The sequence below is a fragment of the Capricornis sumatraensis genome, chromosome 10 (assembly GCF_032405125.1).
Source record: "Capricornis sumatraensis isolate serow.1 chromosome 10, serow.2, whole genome shotgun sequence".
NCBI lineage: Eukaryota > Metazoa > Chordata > Mammalia > Artiodactyla > Bovidae > Capricornis > Capricornis sumatraensis.
Window position 1 is genome coordinate 18,845,721 of NC_091078.1, and position 27,523 is coordinate 18,873,243.

The following is a 27,523-nucleotide window of genomic DNA, read 5'->3' on the forward strand; positions in this document are numbered from 1 at the left end:
TCTGTGTACATATCTCTTCCTTTCTACAGAGCAACAGTAATAACTCTGCACATGGAAGCATCTTGCAGTTTACCAAGAATGCTCATGTGCAGGCCCAAGACAAGAGGGTGATCATCCCATCTGATAGACGTAGAAACTGAGGCACTAAGATTCCCCCCGCCTTCATGGTCAACGGTCTACTGTACACCTGGCCAGGCAACACAGACTTCAGCCACTGGGCTGTGTTTCCCAGTCAGTTCCTGCTGCCCAGGCCTGGGGGACATGGGGAGACTGGGGAATGCCCCTGCCTCCAAGTTTTCCCCAAGTGCCCAGCGGCTCCTAGAGGTGCTTGGCTGATCCCAGGACTGCTCCACTGTGGGATGCCCTGGGCGTTCTCCCCACACCAGGTGGAGAGAGGGGCACATGGAGGCAGTGGTGGTTCCTTGCTGGAATCTCCTCACTTCTACGTTCTACCTCTCTCCAGCCCACCCTAGTTACTTGGGTGGTTTCCTGATTCCCAGACCGGTGGAAGACCAGGCCACAGCCTTTGCAGCCCAGGTAGGAGGGAGGAGGGCTGTAATCACAGTGAAGTAGGTGAGGGCTGCACAGTCCTTCATTATGGAAATAGCTTTGTACTGTTCATTGGTTGTAGCCGATCTCCCGCAGGAGCTCATTGGGATAATTGTGGTAGGAACTTAGGATGTTTTCAGTGTGGCTTATTTTTCCCCTCAGAGCTCTCAGAGGGGATTGGAAGATTTTCAAAAAAAATGTTTTCTAAAGAAATAAATTGGAGGTGCATGAATCTCCTTAAAGCTTTAGTTTGTTAAGTAGAGAACAACCAGCTCTGAAACAAGCTCCAGGTGCATCTGAAGGGACCTCCTCAAAAGGTGCCTCTGGCCCAGCCTCAGGAAGGCCTGGAAGCTTCCAAGAGCAGTAGCATCATCTTTTTTTAAATTTTAGTATTTTTTTCCATTTATTTATTTGGCTGTGCCAGGTCTCACTCGCAGCACACAGCATCTTCAGTCTTCATTGCAGTGTGTGGGATCTCCAGACAAGGCATGCTGAGACTTTAGTTGCAGCTTGTGAACTCTTAGTTGCAGCATGCAGGATCTAGTCCCCTGACCAGGGATCGAACCCAGGCCCCCCTGCATTGGGAGCGCCGAGTCTTAACACTGGACCACCAGAAAAGTCCCCAGCAGTGGCATCTTGTTTCTGAACAGTGCCACTGGCCGGCACTCTCTGTGCCATGATGCGGGGAGAGGTTCAGCTCAGGTCCATGGAGGAGAGAAGACACAGGGCCTCATCAGCATATACAGGCTGGGAGAGGCAAGGACACTGCCCTCTGCTTTCTGGTCCAGCTGCGGGTGGTGGGAGGATGCTCATCCTTGGTGCTCACTGGTAGCCGGAGGCCCTCAGGTCGAGGATCTGGGTGGCATGTGACGGCCTCATTGCTGCTGCCTCCTACGGACAGTCCTCTGGTTTGTGTGTGACTTGGCCTTCGAGTCCTGTCATCTCCAGAGCCAGCGTGAGTGCGGTGTCTGCATGCAGGCAGCTTGCAGCTGGTTGGGAGCACAGTGCAGAGCAGGAATCCCAAAGGCTCGAAGGCTCTGAAATGGCTGACACTGAATAGGGCCAATTGTTTCGAATTGCCAGCCGTGACCCACTAGTAAGCTGTGAGACCAGCGTGTGCTGGATTTCCTCACCTGTGGCATGGTACACACTGCTTTGTGACTTTATTTCAGTTTTACTATATGCCTGCATAAATATAGGTACTAGGTCATGATGTAAAATATATTTCTTTTTTTTTTTTTGGCTACTCCACAAGGCTTTTGGGATCTTAGTTCTCTGACCAGGGATTAAACCCATGCCCCCCACAGTGGAAGCATGGAGTCTTAACCCCTGGACCCCCAGGGAAGTCCTAAAATGTATTTCTTGCTGTGAGTCACAATGAGAAAATAACAAAAGCTGCTTCTCTGAGTTGTCCCACAGCGACTTGGGGTCTGTGCTCAGCTGGCCTGGCTCCCGTCCCTCAACTACGCTACGTTCTTCCCTCCTCCCATCTCCACCCACATCTATGTCCATCTTGGCCACCACCACGGCATCCTCCTGGCGACTAGTTGTTGGGGGTGGTGTGAGGGTGGGCAGTGGGGCCTCTGCCAAGGGGATGATCTCAGCTCTCCTCTCACCTGAGTATGGAGCCAGGCAGATGCTAGGGTCAATGCTCCCTGACTCTCTATCCCCACCCCGGCTCACCTCACACACCCTGCATGGCCTGAGCTCATAGTCCAGAAGTCCCGCCTCTGGTCTTTTCATTTTCTCTGCCTCTGTCCTAACCCCCAAGTGCAGGTCCGGGCCTGGTGCAGATGAGCAGGAAGTGGTGCAAGTGACAGGACTCTGCCTCCCGCACTCGCTGGCTCCCAGCCCACACACCGCAAGTGCCCCCATCTGGATGGGAGGCTTCCTGGGTCCTTGGAGACAAGCCTGCCAGGACATGGTTGTTTTCTCCAGGCACTCCTGAGAGAGAGAAAAGGGTTTGTAGCTTAGAGTGTTTATTCCAACAGCAGTGCATCACAGGTTTCTGGGATATGGGTTGGTCCTTGTATTTTCCAAACCAAAAAGAGGTATATGGAAACTTCTGAGTGTGTATAAATAAGACTGCTTGCGGGGAGAGAGTCTCTGCAGAGGTAGGGGCTTCAGAGATGAAGGAGATACAGATCCTGACCTCAAGCAGCTTGCAGACAGTAGGGGAGGTCTGAATGGAAGTGGAGAGTAAATTGCTAGATAAGACATGGTCAGGGAACTTCCCTGGTGGTCTCGTGGTTATGACTCCACGCTTCCACTGCAGGGGGCATGAGTTCGATCCCTGGTTGGGAGCTAAAATCCTGCATGTCTTTCAGCACAGCCAGAAAAAGACCAGACATGGTCAGAAGGGCTGAGGGTGGCCATCCAACTATCCTTGTGAGGTGGGGTTCCCAAGAGAGCCCTGGGGAAGCTTCAGAGGTGGTGAAAGCATTTAGTCTGACTGTGAATGGTGACATGAGAAGAAGATGGGTCACTCATCCTATGAAAGCCAGGGAGTCAGTGCTCTATCCCAGCAGCTGTCATGGAGGGCTTGAAGGTGGGTGCTGAAGCAGCGTTCATGCCTAAGAACTTGGAAGTACTTGATGCTACAGAGCAATTCAACATGTTTTTGGAATATGTGGGGGTGAAGGGAAACCAAGTATTGAAGAACCTTCATTTTGCTAAATAGGAGACTGTTTTGGCTAAGCTAGAATTTCACTTTTTGTCACCCTCAGTTCACCAAATTTTTGTTTTATTTTGTTTTTTACCTGATGCATTCACTGTTCCAGAGAGGGCAAGAGATCATAGGAAAAGAAAATCTTGTTAAGAATTTAACAAATAGAGCAATGGTACTTTTAAAAGTACAGATATTCTTGGCTTTTTGAAGGTTTGCTTTATACCTGTTTACTTCACTTTGATTCTACTAGTCAAAGAAATCTGAAAAGGATTTTCACTTTTATGAAAAACTAGGAAAAGAGCAAACAGCATTCAGCATTCATTTTGCAGCAAATGTTAATAGAGGAAGCTCCTATCCTGAGCAGGGAGAGTGGCCCCGCCAAGCTTCTTCCTGGAATCCCCACTCAGCATCAAGCCGCCGTTGCTTTGAACTGTGTCTGTGAGCATCTGTGCTTTATCTCCATTTATTTTGTGTGTCTTATAGTAAGTAAAAGTGAAAGTCGCTCAGTTGTGTCTGACTCTTTGCAACCCCATGGACTATATAGTCCATGGAATTCTCCAGGCCAGAAAACTGGAGTGGATAACCTTTCCCTTCTCCAGGGGATCTTCCCAACCCAGGAATTGAACCTAGGTCTCCTGCATTGCAGATGGATTCTTTACCAGCTGAGCCACATGGAAAGCCCAAGATTACTGGAGTGGGTAGCATTTCCCTTCTCCAGGGGATCTTCCCGACCCAGGAATCAAACCAGGGTCTCCTGCATTGCTGAGCTCTCAGGGAAACAAGATGTGTCCTAAGGTGACTGTTTCTTCACTTTATACCATTTCTGCTTACAAAAGCTTTTATGTGAACTTTCTGCTTTTGGATAGCGGGGCACATCTGTATCTGTATTACATAGAGATGCTTTTGGCTGCATTTGCTTAATTCTGTCCAATACAGTTTCACTTCTTACTTTTGAGGCCAAGAGTTCTCAGAGTCAGTGGGGGCGGGGGTGGTCCCAGGACCAGCAGCATCACCTTATAACTTGATAGAAATACATATTTTTAGGCCCCTCCCCAGACCTCCTCAATCAGAAACTGGGGGAGGGAAGTGGACAGCAAATGATTTTGTTTTCTTATTTTGACATTGCCATGTGGCTTGTGGGATCTCATTTCCCCGACCAGGGATTGAACACAGGCCATGGCAGTGAAAGTGTTAAATCCTAACCACTAGACCACCACCTGATGTGAAGAGCTGACTTATTGGAAAAGACCCCAGTGCTGGGAAAGACTGAAAGCAGGAGGAGAAGGGGATGACAGAGGATGAGATGGTTAGATGGCATCACCAATTCAATTGACATGAGTTTGAGCAAGCTCAGGGAGTTGTTGAAGGACTCACAAAGAGTCAGACATGACTGAGCGCCTGAACAACAACAACAGACCACCAGGGAACTCCCTAGCAATTTATATGAATAATCACTGACCCTGCCTCCAAATGACGCAGATGCATGCTGAAGTTGGAGAACCCCTGTCGAGGCTCTGTCTTCTCCAAGTGTCACCCAGTGGCAGGGTGGGTATCACCTGTTAGAAATTCAGGACCATGGACAGAGGAGCCTGGTGGGCTACATGGTTGTAGAGTCAGACGTGACGGAGTGACTAACACTTTTTCTTGGGCGTGGCTCAGTGTTTAAAGAATCTGCTTGCAGTGCAGGAGATGTCGGAGACATGAGTTCAATCGAGTTCAATCCCTGGATCAGAAAGATCCCCTGAAGGAGGGCATGGCAACACACCCCAGGATTCTTACCTGGAGAACTCCATGGACAGAGGAGCCTGGTGGGCTATAGTCCATGGGGTCGCAAAGAGTTGGACATGACTTATTGGGACTGAGCGCACACAGGCTTCACCTCCAATGTCCTGAATCATAATCTGCGCCTGAGAAAGACACCCAGATGCTTTCTATGCACAGCAGGACCTTATTCCTGAAGCCCCCAGTGCCACCTCTGGGCAGCTGACTGTGCTTATTGGCCCTGCCATCCCCCCAGGCACAATGCTGCTTAAACCTCACGGAATTCCTCAGGGTACCTGCCACAAATCCCCATTTGGATCCCTCTGGAGCGCTTGTTAAAAAGGAAGACTCCTGAGCCTCCTCTCAGACCCACCACATCAGATTTTGTGTGGATGGGACCCCGGAATCTGCCTTTCTAACACGTGCCGTGGGCGAGGCAGTGGTGTGTTGATTGAGGATCTCTGTGCAACTGATGTCTCTATCATTCTCTCCTTTCCTCACATCTATCCAGCTAGTGCCTGGTACAACCCACTCTGCATCCTGAATCATCTATTGCAACTGGTTCTTCCTTTCACACTTCACAACCCCCACCCCTGACTCGCAGTCTTCCATCACAGTTTATCTGGGCCATGGTGCCAGCCCTCAAACATAAGGTTTCCACAAAGTACAGGACCCTCATCCCCTGGGATACAAGGATGAGGGTGGGGGGCACCGTGGAGCCTTGGAGGGAGCACTCCTGGCCCAAGGGGACACCTACACGCCTGCCATGGCCCAATGTATCTCTTGGGGCCCAGGCCCTCTGTCGCAGTAACTTCTCCCTTCTCTGGGAAGGTGGTGGCGGGAAGAGGCAGATTCCTGCAGGGAAGCACAGCTTCACTCTGGTCTCCATCAATAGAAGAGAGTCTCCAGAGTGTCCTCCCTTAGCCTAGGGCACAGGTGCCCACTAGGGCCTCAGGATCGCCCTCCCCCTGCATTGATGTCAGTATGCCAGCTTCACCCCATTTCACAGAATTAGTTGATCAGCATCACAGGAGCAGAGAGGCATGGCTTTATTTGACTCTGAGGCTCTACCAGGCTGCCCCTTAGTGGGAGGTTCTGCAGGCTCTGTTTGTTCTGGGAACTCTCGAGGGGGTGGGGAGATGAGCCACAAGCACTGAGTACCACGTGCTAAGTGAGAGGGCCACGTAGTGGCTGAGCAGGGAAGGGCTTCCTGGGGAGCAGGAGTGAGTGGGACCCAATCCTTTTGGTCCCAGCCTTTCTGTGCCTCTCGGGGGACAAAAGGCGACTTCTTTTATAAGAGTCCAGGAAACGGTTTGTAAATAGAGGAAACCCTAGAAAAGCAGAAGTGGAACTAATGTTCTATTTGATCTAAAAAAGATAAAATCGCACCGATTTCAAAATCTAACAGCCATGGCTGCTTGACACTGCTCTTCTGTAATTCTCCTATAATTTGCTCAGGCCTCTCTTCTGGATAGGAGGTGTTACCTTTGCTTGACAGCTAAGAGACAGGCTCAGAGAGATTAAACAGCTTGCACAGGGGTGTGGTGGAGGCAGGATTTGAACCCAGGTCTTTGGCACTCCTGGGCCCACCTCTGGGTGTTCCAGAACTTGCCAGGTCTACATGTGATGGGAGTGGAGGGTGTAGGTGGCACCCAGAGAAGCGTGTGCAGGTTCACTGGTCTGGTAGCACCAGGACGCTGTTGGCCAGGTCACAGGGAGAGAGTTTTCTTACACTGGCCTTGCTCAGCCCTGGCATGATCCCTGTGGTGGCAGAGAAAGGAGCTCTCCCTGCAAGGAGACACACTACGAGGGCTTTTAGCTGGTATTTACAAGGAGCTAATTGGCAAGCACACTTCCTCTAGCTTCCTGCGTGCCAGAGAAGGCTGTTAATGTCTGCGTGTGCGTGTGTGTGTGTGTGTTGTTAGCCGCTTGGTCGTGTTAGACTCTTTGCGACCCCATAGACTATGGCCTGCCAGGCTTCTCTGTCCTTGGAATTCTCCAGGCAAGAATACTGGAGTGGGTTGTCATTCCCTTCTCCAGAGGCTCTTTCTGACCCAGGCGTTGAACCTGGGTCTCCTGCATTGCAGGCGAATTCTTTACTCTCTGAGCCACCAGGGAAGCCCTGTTAACCCTTAAGACATGTCAAAGCAGAGAGGGTCTGGGAAGACAATGTCAAATCCCTGACACTATCCTCCTGCCCCTGGTTCTTGGGCTCTAAGCCTGTCTGAGGGGAAATGGAAAGAACCCTGGGCACTGAGTTTGAAATCCCCCCGCCCCTGAGCCTACAACAGTCTGAGCCTTGCCCTACCCCTTGCACCAGGCACTAAGTGTTACAGTGCCCAGGAGAAGAGAATTCACCCTCCAAGGTGGCAGCTGTCTGTGTGGCACAGTGGACTCATGCCCTCTGCCCAGTATGCCCTTGTCCAGCATCAGCAGAGTGCTGCCGCATACCCCACGAGCAGTGAGCAGTCAGTGCACGCATCGATTGTGAAGCCATCGTTAGACACAGTGTAGGAGTGCTTGCTGGCTGTGGAGCCTCTTGAGGGAGAAGCTGGGAGTAAACAAACAGTCTTCAACATCAATTAGACTTGGCCCTCAGACGTGGAAGGGAGGGAAGCTCTTGTTGCAGCTCCTGCCCACGTGTGTCTGCCTGGAGGGAATTAGCAAGCCAAGTCTCTGCCCAAATGGCATTCCCTGTGCCAACCAGTGAGTGGTAAAACCTTGATTACCCAGAACCTCCAATTATCCAGGATGCTCGTGATGCTCTGATGGTAGCACACAAGAGAAGAGCAAGAAAAGTTCTCTGACATTTGCTTCAGTTCAGTTCAGTTGCTCAGTCATGTCCAGCTCTTTGTGACCCCATGAATCGCAGCACGCCAGGCTTCCCTGTCCATCGCCAACTCCTGGGGTTCACTCAAATTCATGTCCATTGAGTCAGTGATGCCATCCAGCCATCTCATCCTCCGTCGTCCTCCTGCCTCCAATCCCTCCCAGCATCAGAGTCTTTTCCAGTGAGTCAACTCTTCGCATGAGGTGGCCAAAGTATTGGAGTTTCAGCTTTAGCATCAGTTATTCCAAAGAATACCCAGGACTGATCTCTTTTAGAATGGACTGGTTGGATCTCCTTGCAGTCCAAGGGACTCTCAAGAGTCTTGTCCAACACCACACTTCAAAACCATCAATTCTTCGGTGCTCAGCTTTCTTCACAGTCCAACTCTCACATCTATACATGACTACTGGAAAAACCATAGCCTTGATTAGATGGACCTTTGTTGGCAGAGTAATGTCTCTGCTTTTCAATATGCTATCTAGGTTGCTCATAACTTTTCTTCCAAGGAGTAAGCATCTTTTAATTTCATGGCTGCAATCACCATCTGCAGTGATTTTGGAGCCAAAAAAAAAAAAAAAGTCTGACACTGTTTCCACTGTTTCCCCATCTATTTGCAATGAAGTGATGGGACTAGATGCCATGATCTTCATTTTCTGAATGTTCAGCTTTAAGCCAACTTTTTCACTCTCCTCTTTCACTTTCATCAAGAGGCTTTTAAGTTCCTTTCACTTTCTGCCATAAGGGTGGTGTCATCTGCTTAAAACAAAGCAATTCCATGCTGCCTTAGACAAGCCAGTCTAAGAGACGGGCTGTCCCCGTCTCTGTCCAGAGTGCTGGATAGCGGCCCAAATGCTCTGACTCAGAACTCAGCCTTGCAAGGATCTTATTCAGGGAGTAAGAGGCTCCCAGGGGCACAGACACAGATTTAGGTATTGGAGAAATGTTCATTCACCAGCTGTTTTTTGATTGAGCAGCATGCTCTGCGCTAGGCACTGTGCTGGAGATGGAGATGGACAAAGCACACTCCCTGTTCTTGCGGGGCTCGTGGCATGTCAGCTACCCTGGCTGATACTTAGTGACTGTTTACTTTACATCTGGATCTTCTCTAAGCAATTTCAAGTGTGCTTTTGTTTAATGTGGGCAACAGCCTCATGTTGTTGTTGCTTAGTTGCTAGTTCATGTCTGACTCTTTGCAACCCCATGGACCACAGCACGCCAGTCTCCTCTGTCCTTCACTATCTCCCGGAGTTTGCTCAACTTCATGTCCGTCGAATCAGTGATGCTATTTAACCATTTCATCCTCTTCTGCACCCTTCTCCTTTTGCCTTCAATTTTTCCCTTACGAGGCGGGTACTATTATTCTCCCCAGGTGAGGAAACCAAGGCTCAGGGAAGTTAAGCAACTTGGCCAAGGTCATGCTGCCTGGACAAAACCAGAATCCCAGCCCAGACAGTCTCTCCAGAACCCCAGCTGTTGAGAACAGTGCTTTGCATAAGAAGAGGGAGTATAGCTGGAGGGAGATTGAAAGCCACCGGAAACTATGGCTGAAGCACAGAACTTTGTTGGAGGAAAATTCTCTTGGGGTGGAGAGAACAGGGGTAAGGTAATGAGGCAGGATTTCCTAAGCCATGAGTTAAGACAATCAGCCTGGCTCTTGGCGGCTCCACCCCACACATTGGAGCAGATGGAAGTGCTAGACGGATGTTTTCACCAGATTCTCTCATTAAGCCTCACCGGGAAGACCAGTGGTACTCAAACTAGCTCTGCATTCAAATCACCCGGGAGATTTCAAAATACCTGTGTCCCAGCCATACCCCATGCCAGTTAAGTCAGAATCTCTGATGGAGGGTTTGGGGCTTGATGATTTTTTTTTTTTAAAGCTCCCCAGTGATTCCAATGTGCAGGCAAGGTAGAATCACTGAGCTAAACCGGAACCTTCCAACAACAAACATTCCATCCCTCGAGAAACTATAACCTCCTTCCTTCTCCTCCCTATGTCAGTTGTGTGTGTGCACACACGTGCATGCTTAGCTACATCAGGATGAGAAGAGCAATCAGCCCAGCCATGAGAGCTGACAGTTGGGTGGGAAGGTGACAGAGGTGAGCTCTGTGGACTTGCCTGTTGGCCTCTTTTACCCCTGACCCTACGGGACCCTGGGCATGGTGCTCTGCTGGCCCACAAACCACCCCTCCTGATTTCCTTGTCACACACCTAGCGTTTTCATTTATAAATGAACCAAAGGCAACTGAGAACATGTAGATAGCAAAACTGTGGGCCAGTTCCCAAAGTTCAGGTTTATTCCAAAGAATCATAGTGTAAGTAGACAGGAATGGGCCTGAGCTCTGGCACCTTGTGCTCGGGAGCCTGTGGTCCTGCCTGGGTGGGCTGCTTGACTTGGCTCCCCAGTACTGGACATGCTCACTCAAGTTCAATGGCCTCACCGTGATAGCTTGAAATTGACCATGGTAGGAATATTTATACCGTGAAAAAATGGGCAAATTCTGGGAATTCCCTGGTGGTCCAGTGGTTAGCACTCAGGGCTTTTGCTGCTGGGGGCCTGGGTTCAATCCCTGGTCAGGGAACTAAGATCCCACTGTGTGTTAGTCTCTCAGTCGTGTCTGACTCTTTGAGACTCCATGGACTGTATGTAGCCTGCCAGGCTCCTCTGTCCATGGAATTCTCCAGGCAAGAACACTGGAGTGGGTTGCCATCCCACTGTCTAATACAACCAAAAAAATAAATAAAAAAGAAAACCTTAGCGAATTCCGCAGATCAGGGATGTTTCCCTCCAGGAAGTGGAGTGTAAAACCTTAACCAGCACATCACTAACTTGTTGTTGCCCTCCCTCCCCTCCCATTTCCCCTCCACCACCACCTTTAACTCATTTTGTTTTCTAGAAGCTGGTTTCCCTGGTGAGGCCCTCCCTTACTCATTCCCACCTAGTGCTTATCTTAAGAGCGTTTCTTCTTATTTTTCCAGTTTATAAAGAAGGTCTGATTTCGCTGACAATGATCTTAAGTCTGAGCAGCAAGAGTTGTAAAATTGGTAGCAGTAAGCTTAGGTTCTGAGCATGGAGAGGATTTACAAAGGACCCACAAAGGAGTCATTCACACGTCCGCCCCAACCCAGGAGAAGAGCTTTCAGGAGGCCATTCCTTTTCTATCCCACATGTCCTTTACCCCTCACTTCCAGACTCTTGGTGTATACACAATACATGAGGCGGCTCTTGTCCTCCATCCTCCAGCTGCAAGGGAGAGACTGGCAGACACTTAATGGGAAGCCACAGCCAAACTGCCATTGTTTCCTGAGGCCCTCCCAGTGCTTCTAACTGAAACAGTTGGAGGAGCAGAGGGGTTGGGGTGGGCCGGTGCAGGGACTCCAGTGGGGAGGGGGAGGGACACAGGAGGGCAAAAGGGGAAATCTGCCCTGGAAGACAAATTGCCAGGCTTGGGCCAGGCAATCTGAGTTACTTGATTGGCTGTTTCCAGAGCAGCCAGAAATAGGACTATGTTATTTATTTTTAATTTCTTGTTTATTTATTTTGGACACAGTTTCCGGCATGCGGAATCCTAGTTCCCTGACCAGGGGTCGAACCCACCCCCCCTTCACTGGGAACAGTCTTGACCACTAGCTCCAGCGAAGTCCCAGCCGCGTCATTTCTGAGGAGAATCGTTATGGCCTGGCTTTGACTGCATATCACATCTGGGCTGGGGAGTGCCTCTGGCAGGCAGCCGCACTAGAAGCCCACGGGCCCACCTTGCTGGCCAGCCTGCGATGAGGAGGAGGGAATCGCAGTGGGGCTTTTATCCTTTGTTTTCTTTCCCCGGAAACTTGCCCTTAGGGAAACATAGTGTCTCCAGGTTCATTGGTGGATTCCTTAGAACACTGTGCTCCCCATCCTTTTGATGGGGTGCCTGCCATGCTCTCTGCACCTTCTTGGGGAGCACTGTCTGGTCCCTTCTGGGGGCCTCTGTAGCCTCATGAGGCAGAGGACCGTTTAAAGATGAGAGGTTGGGGTTCGGACAGGTTAGGGGCCCACCTGAGGTTGCACAACTCCAAGTGGCAGATCTGAGGTCAGGGCCCGAATCTCTGCCGCGTCCTCTCCCCCACATGGCCTCTCTTCACCAGAGGACCTGGAACCGCCCGCACTCGGCCTGCCCTGCGGGACTCGGCCTGAAGGACTGTCGTGTGCATGCAGTGTCGCCTGTGCTGCCTGAGCGCAGGGGCAGCTTCAGCTTTCTCCCTGTGCCGCGCCCACCCCACCCACCCAGGGCTCAGCCCAGTGCTCCATGGGGTGGAGGAGACTCAGTCACGGCCCCCACCCGGTCCTCTGAAGGGACAGCCCTGGCTGTGAGTGTACCCCGGGAGCCTCCTTGTTACAGGCACGATTCTCCATCCCACCAGTTCACCATAGTTTGCCTGCTTGTGTCCTGTGGCATTTCAAATGGGGCCGGAAGCTCGGTATCCTTGATCGTAGTTGTTGCAGGCTCCAGGCACCAGGAGCTGTGTCAGGGCTGAGGTATGGGGACAGCTCTGGCTGCCAGGCCAACCTGGATTCTCAAGCATGAATGTGTCTGTGGGCGCCCCCCACCCCAGGGAGACTAAGATAGCCCCCATGTGCTGCCCACCAGCCTAAAGCCCAGGACTGGGGTGCTGCCCCTGCATCTTTACCCAGCATCCCAGGTCCCACTGAAGGAGGCATCAGGCTCCCTACTCACTGCTTGGGATTCCTTGGGGATTGAGGCAGATATGCTGAAAAAATCCTGAAAATTCAGGCATTCTGGCTGGAAGGGTTATCTTCTGAATCAGGAGCGAGACTGCCAGCTATGTGTAAGTGTTGCTTACAGTGTTGATCCAGCCTGGGCAGCCCACAGGGCACCATGATTTGTGTCTAAGCTGCCAAGAACACTGGTGGACTGGGGCCCTAGGCCATCAGGCTGGGGAGCCTCTGATCCCAATTCCGGAAGGGACCAGAGCGGCTCAGCTGCACCCAAAGTGGGAATCAGAAGTCCCACTGGCCTCCACTATGACTTATGGAGCTCACTCAGTAACCATCGCCACTTCCCTGGGCCCAGACTCCTCCTGTCGGCATCCTTTTAGACCTGAAGCGCCACACATATGAAGAATCATGCTGTGGAGGGATCATTTTTATCATCTTGTGTCTAGCTTGTGCCCCTGGCATGAAACAAGGTTGCCAGTCAATAGTGCCAATGATTAGTGAAGAGAATTCAAGCTAACCTTGGAGAAGTAATTTTCTCTAAATGCTGTCCATTCTGATGCTGCTATTATTGATTATTTTAAGCTTCCACAGACATAAGCAGGAGTCTGGGAGGGCTGTCTGCCGTGGAAAGAGGGTTGGAGTCATCTCTCATTTTCTGGAATAATAAAAGTTGGAGACAACCTGAATGTCTTTAACAGTAGAAACGTGAGCCAAAGTGTGATCGCTCCATTCTTTGGACCACCAAGTGGCCATAGTACTGTCACTGACTTGTAACCTGAAAGGATGTTTACAGTATGTCATCAAGAAAAGCTATGTTATGGCATAGTACCTAGGAGGCCATTTTTGAAACATAGTTGTGAACAAACATACATACACACACAAACGTGTAAAAAAGTTGGTAAGGCCATATACCTCACAATAAGTAATTGGTTCTACATGGTGAAACATGGATGATTTTATTTCTGCTCATCAATATCTTCTCATTTTCTAAATTGGATTATTGTGCTAAAGAACTAGTAACCTATCACAACCTTGACCCCCACAGGCCTGGCCCTGACTAGCAAAAGTGCCCAGAGTGGGTCAGGTCAGAGGAAGGGTCCCAACTCTGGAAAGTACTGAAGTTAGAGTTGTTTAATCCTATGGTGTTGATGGTGGGTCCACAGTGTGCCCAGGCAAGTTGGTTTTAACTAGGAACTTATGATCTAGTTTAAGAGGTAAAACGTTCAGTCATTTATTCATTCATTCATGCATCCAACAAATAGCTATTGAGCACCTGTGGGCACTGTGCCAGCCAGGTACTGTACTTAGAGCCTGAACATAGTCCCAGAGTGTGATGTAAGGTGTGTTCTCCTATAAAGTGGTACAGGAGTGTGGATGGGGACCAGAGAGAGTGACAGAGGAGGGGGCCTTTGAGCTGGAATATGAGGATCCACAAGACTCAGTGAATGGGGATGAGGGTATGCCCCCTGGGAGGCGTGGGCTGGGGCTCTTCTTCCTCTCCAGGTGTGCCAAAGTCCGAGGATCTGGCTTCTGTTAGCAGCATGATACCAATATACCATGTAGCCCTAGGGAGCTTATGTAACCTCTCTAAGCCTCAGTTTTACCACCCACAAAATGCAGATCATTTCATATCCTCCCCTTCACCCTCTAGCCGCATCCCTTTCTTCTTAGGATGCTTGAAGACTGAATGTTCTCCTTTGTGCTTTATCCAGAAACTCTCCATTTGCCTCTTGGGCTTATTGTTTGCTAGCTTGGCTAGGCCAGTTGTTGATTCTGCCAGCTTTAACACAGTCTGTTGGCCCCATTACTTCTTCCTCTAAGCTGCTGAAATGACCTTCATGGTTAAATCAGGGGAAAGAGATACAGTTAATCCCACGGCATCACTCTCCTCCAGCAGAGCCATTTGGAGAACACCGAAGACTCTGAAGAGGCCAACTCTGTGGGTAGTACTTGGAAATGACAGGCTGAGAACTCAGGGAGCGCTGAAAACTCAGGGAGCGCTGCTCTCTCTAGGCCTGGAGTCATGCAATTTGCTGTAACACTGGGCTGCAGCAGGTCTTCATGCCATGCCCAGCAAACCTTGGCAGGGGCATCACAGGGAGACCCTCCTCCCCATCTCAGGCACACTGGCCACTTTGCAATCCGCAGGCCTCCCTAGCTATAGGATGGAGGAGTCATATAGTTCAGAGAGAGAAAAGTCCTTAGCAACCCCTAGTTCTTGCTTGAAGGCAGGCCACAGTGAACAGACATCACTTAGGGCATGGTAGACAATGGGGAACCTGATTAGATATTGAGAGTGAAACTTTCTGGCTCAACCAACTTAGCAGAATTCTTGCTAACATTGAACATGACCGATGAACACTGAAATCCAAAAGTCAGGCCTAGTTGAAAAATCCGAGGGAGCTAGAGCAGAGTCAGAGAATCATTGTCAGCATAGAGAATCTATGGTTCAGTTTCCTTACCTGCCAAATGGGTCACTATGAAGGACCATCTAGTGCAGGGCCTCAAATATCAGTTCCCAGAAACAGCCTCTTTTCTGGGACCTATTTTATTAATAACAATGTGTTAACCTCCCTGGGCCTTGATTATCTCCTGTGTCACCTGGGATATAATGGTAAATACTCTGTGAAATGACCTGAGTTTTTTAAAAAATTAATTAATTTTAATTGGAGGATAACTTCTTTACAGTATTGTGGTGATTATTGCTATACATCGACGTGAATCATCCATGAGTGCACGTGTCTCCCTATCCTGAGTGTCCCCCCCCACCTCCCTCCCCACCCCATCCTTCTGTATTGTCCCAGAGCACCAGCTTTGAGTGCCCTGCTTCATGCCTCGAACTTGCACTGATGACCTGACTCTTAAAAGAAAATTATTTATTTCTTTGTTATTGGCTGCTCCAAGTCTTTCGTTGCTGTGTGCGGGTTTTCACTAATTGTGGTGAGCGGGGGCAGCTCTTCCTTGCAGTGCGTGAGCTTCTCATTACAGTGGCTTCTCTTGTTGCAGAGCACAGGCTCTAGGGTGGGGGGGCTCAGTAGTTGCAGCTCTAGAGCACAAGTTCAGTAGTTTTGGCACATGGGGCTTAGTTGCTCCAAGGCATATGGAATCTTCCTGGACCAGAGATGGAACCTGTGTCCCCTGCCTTGACAGGCAGATTCTTATCCACTGTGCCACCAGGGCGGTCCATGAACTGACTTCTTAAGAGCCCAAGGCAAGAGGATTTTCTCATCTGGGCCATCAGGGGCAGAGGAGGTGATACCTGTCCTGCATACCCAGCTGCTGGGTGTGCTGTCGGCCATGGCTTTTACAAAGCTGGTGTGCTAATACAGAGAAGGGGAAGCTTCTAAGTCATTAGTCCTTCTCTTCCCAGCCATTGTTGGTAGGGCACTTGGGAGCTCACTGTACATGAAGAGAGACAAGGAATTCCACAGGCAGCCCCTTCCTTTGGCTCCCACTCCTGCACCTCCCTCCCCCACCCAGTCCTGCACCCCCCTCCCCCACCCAGTAAGGAGCATAGAGGATCAGGCTGCTAGCAGCTGGGTAATGTGACATTAGCATGCAGATGTGCTCCAGAGAAAGCAGAAGCTGAGTGGGCATTGATAGCAGTTGATCTTGCTTTTTCTCCATTCCCAGGAACAGCGTTTGCTTACAACCTAGTGATCTGGAAATGCCTTATCTCTGCTTCTTTCCCTAACTGAGCCTCCATGTTTGCCTTGGGCTCTGGGTCCCTTCCCCATCACCTCCTTCATGGCTCCTGTCCTCTCATTTGTCATGTAGGTTCCTGTCTGTCAAATGGAGCCCCCCTGGCAGCCCTCTAGCCAGTCTTGCTTGGAACCCAGCTCCCGGCCATGACCCACCCTAGTAACTCCCTGCCAGCTGCCCAGAACATGTTTTTGTGCCCACCATGTCTATGTACCACCAATGGTGTTTGGCCCCAGGGATTCAAGGACAAAGAAAAGACTCTACTCTTAGGAGGTTAAGAATTTCTCCTACCTCCAGCACTAGACCCTTGGTCTAATTGATAGAGCCAGTCCCCAGGGAGCTCAGAGCCAGTCACTCCAAGGTACCGGAGGGAGAGCAAACTCCTGTGACCTGTGATCAGTGATGTTTTTGACGTTACTACCACAAAAAGATTGTGACTTGCTGAAGGCTCAGATGATGGGGAACATTTTTTTTTAGCAATAAATATTTTAAAATTAAGGTACGTGTATATACTTTTAGACATAATGCTATTGCATATTTAATAGACTACAGGGTAAGGTAACAACTTTTATATGCACTGGGAAACCAAAATATTCAGATGACTCCCTTTGTTGAGATATTCACTTTGTTGCAGTGGGCTAGAACCAAACCCGCAGTGTCTCTGAGGAATGACGGCACAGATATTCTCTTTAATCCTTAAACAACTGTGTGAGGTATATACTGTTATTGTCCTGATAGCAAGTTCATTTTATTATTTTTTAATTAAAGTATAGTTTTAGGTATATAGTGAAGTGACTCAGCTATACATGTGTACTTTTTTCAGGTTTCTTCAGTTCAGTTCAGTTCATTTCACTTCAGTCGCTCAGTCGTGTCCGACTCTTTGCAACCCCATGAATCGCAGCACGCCAGGCCTCCCTGTCCATCACCATCTCCCGGAATTCACTCAGACTCATGTCCGTCGAGTCAGTGATCCCATCCAGCCATCTCATCCTCCGTCGTTCCCTTCTCCTCCTGCCCCCAATCCCTCCCAGCATCAGAGTCTTTTCCAATGAGTCAACTCTTCACATGAGGTGGCCAAAGTACTGGAGTTTCAGCTTCAGCATCATTCCCTCTAAAGAAATCCCAGGCCTGATCTCCTTTAGAATGGACTGGTTGGATCTCCTTGCAGTCCAAGGGACTCTCAAGAGTCTTCTCCAACACCACAGTTCAAAAGCATCAACTCTTCGGCGCTCTGCCTTCTTCACAGTCCAACTCTCACATCCATACATGACCACAGGAAAAACCATAGCCTTGACTAGATGGACTTTAGTCGGCAAAGTAAGGTCTCTGCTTTTGAATATACTATCTAGGTTGGTCATAACTTTTCTTCCAAGGAGTAAGCGTCTTTTAATTTCATGGCTGCAATCACCATCTGCAGTGATTTTGGAGCCCCCAAAAATAAAGTCTGACACTTTCCATTGTTTCCCCATCTATTTCCCATGAAGTGATGGGACCCACATAGATTATTGCAAGATATTGGGCTTAGCTCCCTATGCTATATAGTAAGTCCTTGTTATTTTTTTATAGATAGTGGCGTGGATCTGTTAATCCCATACTCCTAACTTATCGCTCCTCTACTCTGCCTTGGGATTCCCAGGTGGCTTGGTGGTAAAGAATCCAGTGCCAGTGCAGGAGACACAGGAGACTAGGGTTCAGTCCCTGGGTCAGGAAGATTCCCCTGGAGAAGGAAATGGCAACCCACTCTGGTATTCTTGACTGGAAAATCCCATGGACAGAGGACCCTGGCGGGCTACAGTTCATGGGGTTGCAAAGTTGAACACGACTGAGCGCGCACACACACACCCTGCCTTTCCCCTGGGATAACCATGAATGTGCTTTATACGTCTGTGAGGCTGTTTCTGTTTTGTAAATAACTTAATTTGTATTAGATTTTAGATTCCACACATAAATGATATATGGTATTTGTCTGTTTCTCTCTGACTAACTTCATTCAGTAGATTATTCTTTAGGTCCGTCTGTGTTGCTACAAATGACATTATTTCATTGTTTTTTCATGGCTGAGTAGTATTCCATCATGTCACACACAACATCTTTATCTGTTCTTCTGTTGATGGACACTTAGGTCGCGTCCATGTCCTGGCTATTGTAAATAGTGCTACTCTGAACATTACGGTACATGCATCTTTTCAAAGTAGAGTTTCTGTCTTTTCCATATATATGACATGAAATGTAGTAATTTGCTTTAGGCACACAGCTGTTATGTGGCTGACCTGGGACTTGAACCAGAGACTGAGGGATCCTAAAGTTTAGGTGTGAGGAACTGTAAATGTACCAAGTTTTAGTATAGCTGTAAAGAAAATGTGATTAAAATTAACAATTTTAAAATGTACAGTTCAGCGGCATTTGATCCATTGACACTGCTCTGCAACTGTCAGCTCTGTCTAGTTCCAAAATACTTTCTCGCCCCAAAGGAGGCCCTGCACCCATTAAGCAGCCCCTCTCCAATCCTTTCTCCCCCAGTCCCTGGCAACCACTAATGTGCTTTCCGTCCCTGTGGTTTTGCCTCTTCTGGACATTTCATAAGAGTAGAGTCATGTACTCTGTGACCTCTTGCGTCTGGCTTCTTTCATTCAGCAGAACGTTTTTCAGGCTCATCTATGCTGTAGCCTGTGTCAAGCTAATATTCCGTGGTTTGTCTATCCATTTTGTTTATCCGTTCATCGTTGGTGGACACTGGCTATTGTGAATAGTGCTGCCGTGAACACATGTACACAAGTATTTTGAGTACCTATTAGCAATTGGTGAGTTCCACTCAGGAGTGGCATGGCTGGGATAAGTGGTAATCCTGTTTAATAGGATGCTTTTCCTGCCTGTGGTTGTATCTCCCTGGTGGGTCCCAGTGGCCCCTCACACGGGGCTGGCCAGGCACTGAGCCCACATACAGTGAGTGAATCCAGCATCCTTCTTCTCTGCCCACGTGTTCCCAACCCCCTAACCTGTCCCTTTCTCCCTGACAGATGTGCCCGTGGAGAAGCTGGCTGCCATGCCTGCCTTGCACCTCATCAACCTGCGCTTCAACCCGCTGAACGCCGAGGTGCGCGTCATCGCCCCACCGCTCATCAAGTTCGACATGCTCATGTCTCCAGAGGGCGCCCGGGCCCCCCCACCCTAGGCCTGCCTCCTCATGCCCACCCGGCAAGGGACAGAGGCCACCTGGCCTGGCGCCCTAGAGGAGGGAGTCCCATGGGCCTGTGTGAGGCCAAGCTTGGGGGGCTGGGGGCGGGCGGGCTGAGTAGCGCGTGGTGGGAGGGTGCGGCGGTCCCGGGTAGATAGCGCAGAGCAGTAGTGGGCCCTGGAGTACCTGGAGGGAGGAGGCAAGGAGGGGCTTGGAGCCCAGACTCCCCGCACGCAAAGCTGGGCAGGTCCTCTGAGCCTTACAATTTGAGAAAGGGGGCAATGGCAGGGGCTTTTGCCTCCTTTTGGCTCCTTGAAGGCTTCTGGCAGAACACATACCTCCAAGTTACCTTCAAGTCATCAGTACCTTCTGGGCCCATGGATGAGCATTGCTGCACACTTTCCGGGTCCTTGTGGGTTTGAGGCCTTGTTTCTAGTGCTGAGAGCCAGCAGCTGCCCTGAGAGTGATGGAAGACAACCTCCATCTGTTTATTGTTTCCTGAGGACCGACCTGGATGAGGCCCTCCACTGTGCCCCGTCCTCAGCCCTCTGGGCCCCTGGATTGGCGCGAACTGGAGCTAGGAGTCACAGGAAAGCTGCAGAGAGAGTGTGGCCCAACGCTGTGGCACGGCTGAGAATGTTTGTGTAGGGGCCCACGGACCTGCGGAGGCATATCAAGTAGGCTCTGTGCTTCCCCATGACTAAGAAATCAGTGGGGCTGGAAGTCCAGACTGCTCCATCCCTCCCCCGTGGTGACCAGGTTTGCCTGGCATCAGTCCTGCTGCAGGAACGGCGACCCAGAGAGCAACACAGCCCTTTGCACCTGTGCCACCAACACAGCCGCCCTCAGACAGTTGGCTGACTGCCTTGTCATTGGTCCACGTTGGGGCAGAAGGCACCATGGACCACTGGATTTGTGACCAGCCGGTTCCCAGGCTGCCACCACCCAGAGCCCTGATGACCTAGTCATCTCTAGGCCCTCGATCTGGAGTCTAGGGTGTGGCCAGGTAATTGTGTGACCAGCCATCTCTGTTTGCCTGGGACTGAGGGGTTTCCTGGGACATGGGACTTTCAGTGCTAACGCTGGGACAGCACCTTTCAAATGGGCAACTGGTCCCTCCATGGGGCCTGGGGCTCTGGCTTCCTGACCACACCTGTGGTTTGGACAACTGCTGACCCCGTGATCCCCAGATATATCTACCTCCCACCTTCTCATCTGTGGAGCTAGCAGACTCAGAGCCCAGAACCCACCTGGCCTGGTCTACAGGAGACAGCGGAGGCCTCAGGACTTGCAGCAAGCCAGACTACCCAGCTCCTACATCTGTGGACTAGTGGCCCTCTTCCTGTCCTGAGGTTAGGCTGTTCAGAGCTCAGACCACTGCTCAGAGCACTAACTCTTTCTCAGAATGCTCCCAGGCCCACTCCCCTTCCCCGGCTCCACAGCCTGCCCCTGCCCAGACCTTCGGTCTTGGCAAGAGGCTGACTGGTTGGGCCACTGTTGGCCCATTGCTGAGTGATCAGTGTTTGCTCTGCTCATCTTCCAAGGCCTGGTTGGTGAAGCTCTGGGGGAAAGTGTTTTCAGGTTGAGAAGGCTGAAATGGGATCTTCTAGGGCTTCGGAGTTCAGCAGTGGACAGTAGGGACAAGTGAGCAGGCCTGCAGTCCAGCCCAGGCTGGTTGGGATACCCTAGACTGTGTCCTGGAGTGGGGTTTTCCTTGTCAAAGAAGGGGTGCACTTTTCTGATATGGAGGAAGACACTGTACGGCCAGAGCCTTGCAGCTCTAGTGTGGTCTGTGGGGATGCCTGCAGAGTTGGCATCCATGGGAGCTCAATAGAAATCCAGAATCCCAGGCCCCATTCTAGACTTCTGGAACCAGAAACTGCATTTCAGAAGATCGCCGGCTGATTCCCACAAGCAGGGGCCTGGGGCGATCCTGGGGACATTCTCAGAGTAGAGGGTGAAGGTTCTCGGCGCTCCCTCTGCACCACTGGTGGAGTCTGAGTCTGCTTATGCCCCCCTAAACCCGCCCCCAGAGACCCTGGGCCCCTTTGATCTTTCCAGAGGCTGCATGGTGCTCCCAGTAAAGGGACTGACCCAAAGGCACCAGGAGAGGAGAGCTGGCTTTGCTTGGCCTCCCTGGGTAACCTCTGCTGCTTCCCCAGGTCGTCACCTAAGGCCCTTAGACAGGGTGGCTTCTGGAAGCTGTTTTCTACTCTGCTTGGAGAGTTTGCCCATGCCTGCTGGGAAAGCTTGGGCAGTCAGAGAAGGCCCCAAATCAAAGCCCACTGTGTGAGTGAGCCCTTTGCTTCCGTCTGCAATAAAGAATGCTTTGGTTTCATCTGCCTGTTGGTGTTTGATTCATTCTCATGGCACAGATCTCACGTGGCCTGGGTGGTGACCCCATTCACCGGCAAAGAGGAGGGGCTGCCCCTTTGATTGAAGTTATGGGGTAAAGCAGCTTGCGGCTTGGAATATTCACAGTGGGCGGAGGCACAGGCAGGCAGAGTTGATGCCTGCCCTGACACTGTGTGGCTGCAGAGGTCTAAACATCAGTCTGGGGGCTGCCCCTTTGATTGAAATTATGGGGTAAAGCAGCTTGCAGCTTGGAATATTCACAGTGGGTGGAGGCACAGGCAGACAGAGTTGATGCCTGCCCTGACACTGTGTGGCTGCGGAGGTCTAAACATCAGTCTGGGGGACCTGGTACCTGCAGAAGGATGAAGGGGCCCACTGTGCCCCTCTTGCCATTTCTCCCTGACTGATGCCAGAAATTATACCCTTAGTGGTTCATTTCTTAGGGTCCAGAGTTCTCAAGGAGGGGTCTCAGGACCAGCCAGGAAGCTGGTTAGAGATCTCACCCCAGCTCCACAGCTACAGAATCAGATGCTCTGGAGGTGGAGCCCAGCATTCCACTTTAATAATCTTTAACTCCAGGTGTTCTGATGCAAGTGAGAAACTGCTCCTGGGTTCAAGGTTTAAGACAGTTTTTGTTTTCTAAATCTGGGAGATCAGCCTGAGTTTGCCTTGAGTTTTGGGCCAGCCTTGCCATCACTTTTGTTTAACAAACACATATAGAGCTTAGTGCACACCAGGCAGTGTCTAAGCATGTTATGGATATTAACTCATTTAATCTACCTAACAACCGCAGTGAGTTCTGTGCATTGGATAAATTCCTTTCCTCTCTCTGGACCCTGTCTGCTGTCTGTAAAGAGAAGGGGCTGTAAGGAGATTCCCCAGGGGACTTTCTAGAACTCTGTCTGTGGTTCTGGGGGCTTCACTATAGCTGTGTCTTTTGGACCAGCCTGGACTCAGGCTGCCACTCACCTCACCCCAAAGGTCAAACAGAAGACTCCCCCGACTCTGTTGCTTCTTGCTGAATGCTGGCTCACCAAAAATATCACAGGCTGAGAGCTGTTGGTCAGACAGAGCCGAGACAGCTCTTCTCCGGGTCAGGGAGATCTTTACCGTGCCTTCCCAGCATGCCAGCGTAGGGAGGGCACAGTCACAAGAAGGAGATTTCCAGGTGGTTTCAGGTGGGGCTTTCTGTGCAGGGAAGGATGCCTTGACTAGGACAGCATAAAGATTGTGATAGAGTTTAGGATCGGTGGACACAACAAGGAGACGATTTGAGGTGAGGGGTTCAAAGAGTCTTAAGATGTAAGCTCTTAAAGACATAAATGTAAGGTCAGAAACTATAAAACTCTTAGAGGAAAACATAGGCAGAACACTCGATGACAAAGCAATATCTTCTCTGACCCACCTCCTAGAGCAATGGAAATAAAAACAAAAACAAATGGGACCTAATTAAACTTAAAAGCTTTTACACAGTAAAGGAAACAACAAACAAGGTGAAAAGACAACCCTCAGAATGGGAGAGACTGACAAAGAATTAATTTCCAAAATATACAAGCCGCTCATACAACTCAATGCCAGAAAAACAAACAACCTAATCAAAAAGTGGGAAAGAGACCTAAACACATTTCTCCAAAGAAGACATACAGATGGCTAACAAACACATGAAAAGATGCTCAATGTCACTCATTAGAGAAATGCAAATCAAAACTGCAATGAGATGTCACCCTGCACCAGTCAGAATGGCCATCATCAAAAAGTCTACAAACAATGAATGCTGGAGAGGGTGTGGAGAAAAGGAAACCCTCTTGCCTTGCTGGTGGGAATGTAAATTGATGCAAATCAATGTAAATTGATACAGCCACTATGGAAGACAGTATGGAGATTCCTTAAAAAACTAGGAATAAAATCACCATATGACCCAGCAATCCCACTCCTAGACATATACTCTGAGAAAACCATAATTGAAAAAGACACATGTACCCCACCATTCATTGCAGCGACATAGATGTCCATCAACAGATGAATGGATAAAGAAGCTGTGGTACATATACACAATGGAATATTACTCAGCCATAAAAGGGAACACATTTGAGTCTGTTCTAATGAGGTGGACAACCCTAGAGCCTATTACACAGAGTAAAGCAAGTCAGTAACTACCATATGTTCCCGCATACATATGGAATCTAGAAAGTTGGTACTGGTCACTTCATTTTCAGGGCAGCAATGGTGAATTCATTTTCAGGACAGCAATGGAGAAACAGACATAGGAAGCAGACCTAAGGACACGGGGAGGGGAGGAGGAAGAGGGTGACATGTACGGAGAGAGAAACATGGAAATTTACAATACCATATGCAAAGTAGATAGCCAGCAGGAGTTTTCTGTATGACTCAGGGAATTCAAACAGGGGCTCTGTGACAGTCTAGAAGGGTGGGGTGGGGAGGGAGATGGATGGGGAGGGAGATGGGAGGTTTGGGAGGGACAGGACATGGGTGTACCTATGGCTGATTCTTGTTGATGTATGACAGAAAACCACAAATTCTGTAAAGCAATTATCCTCCAATTAAAAAATGAAAAAGAAATATTTATTAAAAGGAACAAAAGATGTACGGTTTTTTTTCTTTCTTTCTTTTTTTTTTGGGGGGGGCTGTGTTGAGTGACCTGTGGGATCTTAGTTCTTTGACCAAGGATTGAACCTGTGCCCCCTGCATTGGGAATACAGTTTCTGAACACTGGATGGCAGGTGAAGTCCCTGTAAGCTCTCTTTTGATGCTGTTTACTAAAGAGTTAGGAGAAGGCAATGGCACCCCACTCTAGTACTCTTGCCTGGAAAATCCCATGGATGGGAGGAGCCTGGTGCACTTCAGTCCATGGGGTTGTGAAGAGCTGGACATGACTGAGTGACTTCACTTTCACTTTTCACTTTCATGCATTGGAGAAGGAAATGGCAACCCACTCCAGTGTTCTTGCCTGGAGAATCCCAGGGATGGGGGAGCCTGGTGGGCTGCCACCTATGGGGTCGCACAGAGTCGGACACAACTGAAGTGACTTAGCAGCAGCAGCTGCAGCAACTAAAGAGTTAGGCAGTTTGATGTTCCTTTAAATGATGGTTTCAGGAATTTCCTAGAATGAACAATACAATGATTTACAGCTGGGCAAGAATTTCCTGGATTAGTACTGTTGTGTTGAATATGATAAGATACAAAGACTTATTAATGTTGACAGTAAGATGTGTGAGGCTGGAGGGCTGCTTTGCTTGAGAATGCTGCTGCTGCTGCTGCTGCTAAGTCGCTTCAGTCGTGTCCGATTCTGTGCGACCCCATAGACGGCGGCCCATGAGGCTCCCCCATCCCTGGGATGCTCCAGGCAAGAACACTGGAGTGGGTTGCCGTTTCCTTCTCCAATGAATGAAAGTGAAAAGTGAAAGTGAAGTTGCTCAGTCGTGTCCGACTCTTAGCAATCCAGCTGACATATAACATTATATTAGTTTCAGGTGTATAACAGCGATTCCCTATGTGTATAAACTGTGAAATGACCATCCCAGTGAGTCTAGTTAACGTCCATCACCACACATAGGGGTTTTGGTTCTTAGTCTCCCCCAGATTCAGTGTTGGACCCTAGGCCTGACTTTGGAGCTACCCTTTACTTTACTGAAACGTGCCTGTCCCTTCTCAGAAAGCTGGCCCTGGGGTGGAAAGCAGTTCCTGGAAGGGTGAGCATTGGCAGGGGCCCAGAAGTTCTGGCCAGAGTGCTGGGAGAAATGCCAAGACCAAGAAGGGCAGGCCTGGGAGTCTGTATCACTGGGCCACTGGGCAGGACATGAGCTGGGCTGGGTCCAAGAGCAGTCAGATCACTCTGTGGACATGAGTCTCAGGGCTGAGTGGGCTGAACCTGTCCCTCAGAAAAGGGGCACAAGTCCAGCTGCTCTGTGTCCGAACAGGAGCACTCATTGGGCCCCTACTGTTTATCAGCCTGGACAGCGCTTCTATGTCTTCTTGCTTACTATCAGCAACACGTACTTGGTCCTCACTTTGCAGACGAGGACAGCCTTAGGGCCTAGGGGTTAATGTATGCCTCAGAAGAAGTGTAGCTGGGGTTTGAGCTGGAGGCTGGCTGGGATGGGAGATGCCATTGCTTTTTCCAACTCACATGTTCTTTCTCCCATCACATTCTTATGAAGAGCCCCTGACCCTTGCTTTTCTCATCCATAAAATGGGTGCTAAGACTGCCTCCTGTCATGCCTCAGGTGGTAGAGGTAAGTAGCCCTTGGCAGTCAGCATTATGCCCATTTCATACACCTAAGAGCTTCCTCATCCTTCTGCTCGCACCAGCCCTTGTGTGGGCTCAACTCGAGTGCCCTGACAAGAACCTGCCTCTCAGGGAAGCACAGAGCTGTTTCTCATGCATCCCTGGAGGACATCTGGATGCAGATGGGAGACTTTGTCCCACAGGAAATGAGAAGACTGACAGCTCACTGGTGCCCCATCTTCACAGCTCAGTTATACTAATAACTCGTATAACTCAGAGCCTTGGCCAGGAGTCAGCTGAGGCTCATGCTCCTCTGTGTACATCCAGGTTCTGACCAGCCAAGGGTACCTGGACACCCCCTCTCCTCTAGATGGAAAACACTTAAATTAGGGTGTCTTCAGGGGTGGGCCCTGCAGAACTGCCACACGACGCTACTCCGATGGGTGCCAGTCGTGATGCAGTCTAGCTCATTGGCACCAGTTACCCAGAAAATGGGTTCCCAGGTGGTTCAGCGGTAAAGAATCCACCTACCAAAACAGGATATGCGGGTGCGATCCTTGGGTCGGGAAGAGCCCCTGGAGTAGGAAATGGCGGTATTCTCGCCTGGGAAATCCAATGGACAGAGGAGCTTGGTGGGCTACAGTCTATGGGGTCGCAAAACAGTCAGACACGACAGCGCATGCAGGCCATGCCTGGGAATGAACCCTTCAATGAACCTAGAAAATAACATGCATGGGCCCTGGGGGTTGGTTGGACAAGGGTTGTCCTGGATCTCCGGACTGTGTAAGACTAAGCCATCGGGATGTTTTAAGATGCAGATTCCACACCCATCTGAGTAAACCAGTAAGCCGGACTCAAAGCAGGGCCCCCACCTCTGCACCTTAAAGAGTCTCTGTTTCTCCCCCATGCAGCACCCAGAGGATCCTTTTATTATTTTTTAAAAAAAAAAGTTGTCTTTAGCTGTGCTGTGTGACTTGTAAACAGGGATTGATTAGTTCCCTGACCAGGAATTGAACCTGGGCCCTGGTGGGGAAAGTGTGGAATCCTAACCACTGGACCTCCAGGGAATTCCCCAGAGGATCCTTTTAAATCCTAAGTCCCTATCTCCCCACATCCTCCAGGGTCTCCATGGCACTTCAGTGTAAAAGCCGAGTCCTTACAGTGGTCTCTAGGACCAGGTGTGAGCTTCCCTCCATTACTTCTCTGGTCCTTTTCTCCCCCTTCTTCACTGCACTTCACTGCACTGGGAGGCACACTGGCCTCCCACTGTTCCTCCAACACCACAGGTGTGCACGAGCCTCAGGGCCTTTGTCACCCCAAGGACTGACAAGCAGTAGGAAGTCTTTGCTTTGGTCTTCCATCCCTCACAAGCGGGGCTTCCCTGCTGGCTCAGCAGTAAAGAATCCACCTGCCAATGCAGGAGACATGAGCTTGATCCCTGGGTTGGGAAGATCCCTTGGAGAAGGGCAGCCCACTCCAGTGTTCTTGCTGGGAAAATCCCTGGACAGAGAAGCCT

General features: G+C 50.0%; 1 protein-coding gene across 1 annotated transcript in view; it reads left to right on the plus strand.

Moving 5' to 3' along the window:
- LRRC20 (leucine rich repeat containing 20) overlaps nucleotides 1-19,403 on the plus strand; it is a 72,024-nt gene extending 52,621 nt beyond the window's left edge. Inside the window, exon 5 of the mRNA XM_068982806.1 lies at nucleotides 19,249-19,403. Coding sequence (XP_068838907.1) covers nucleotides 19,249-19,403 — 155 coding nt within the window. The remainder of the gene's footprint in view (nucleotides 1-19,248) is intronic.
- The last annotated feature ends 8,120 nt before the right edge of the window (nucleotides 19,404-27,523 follow it).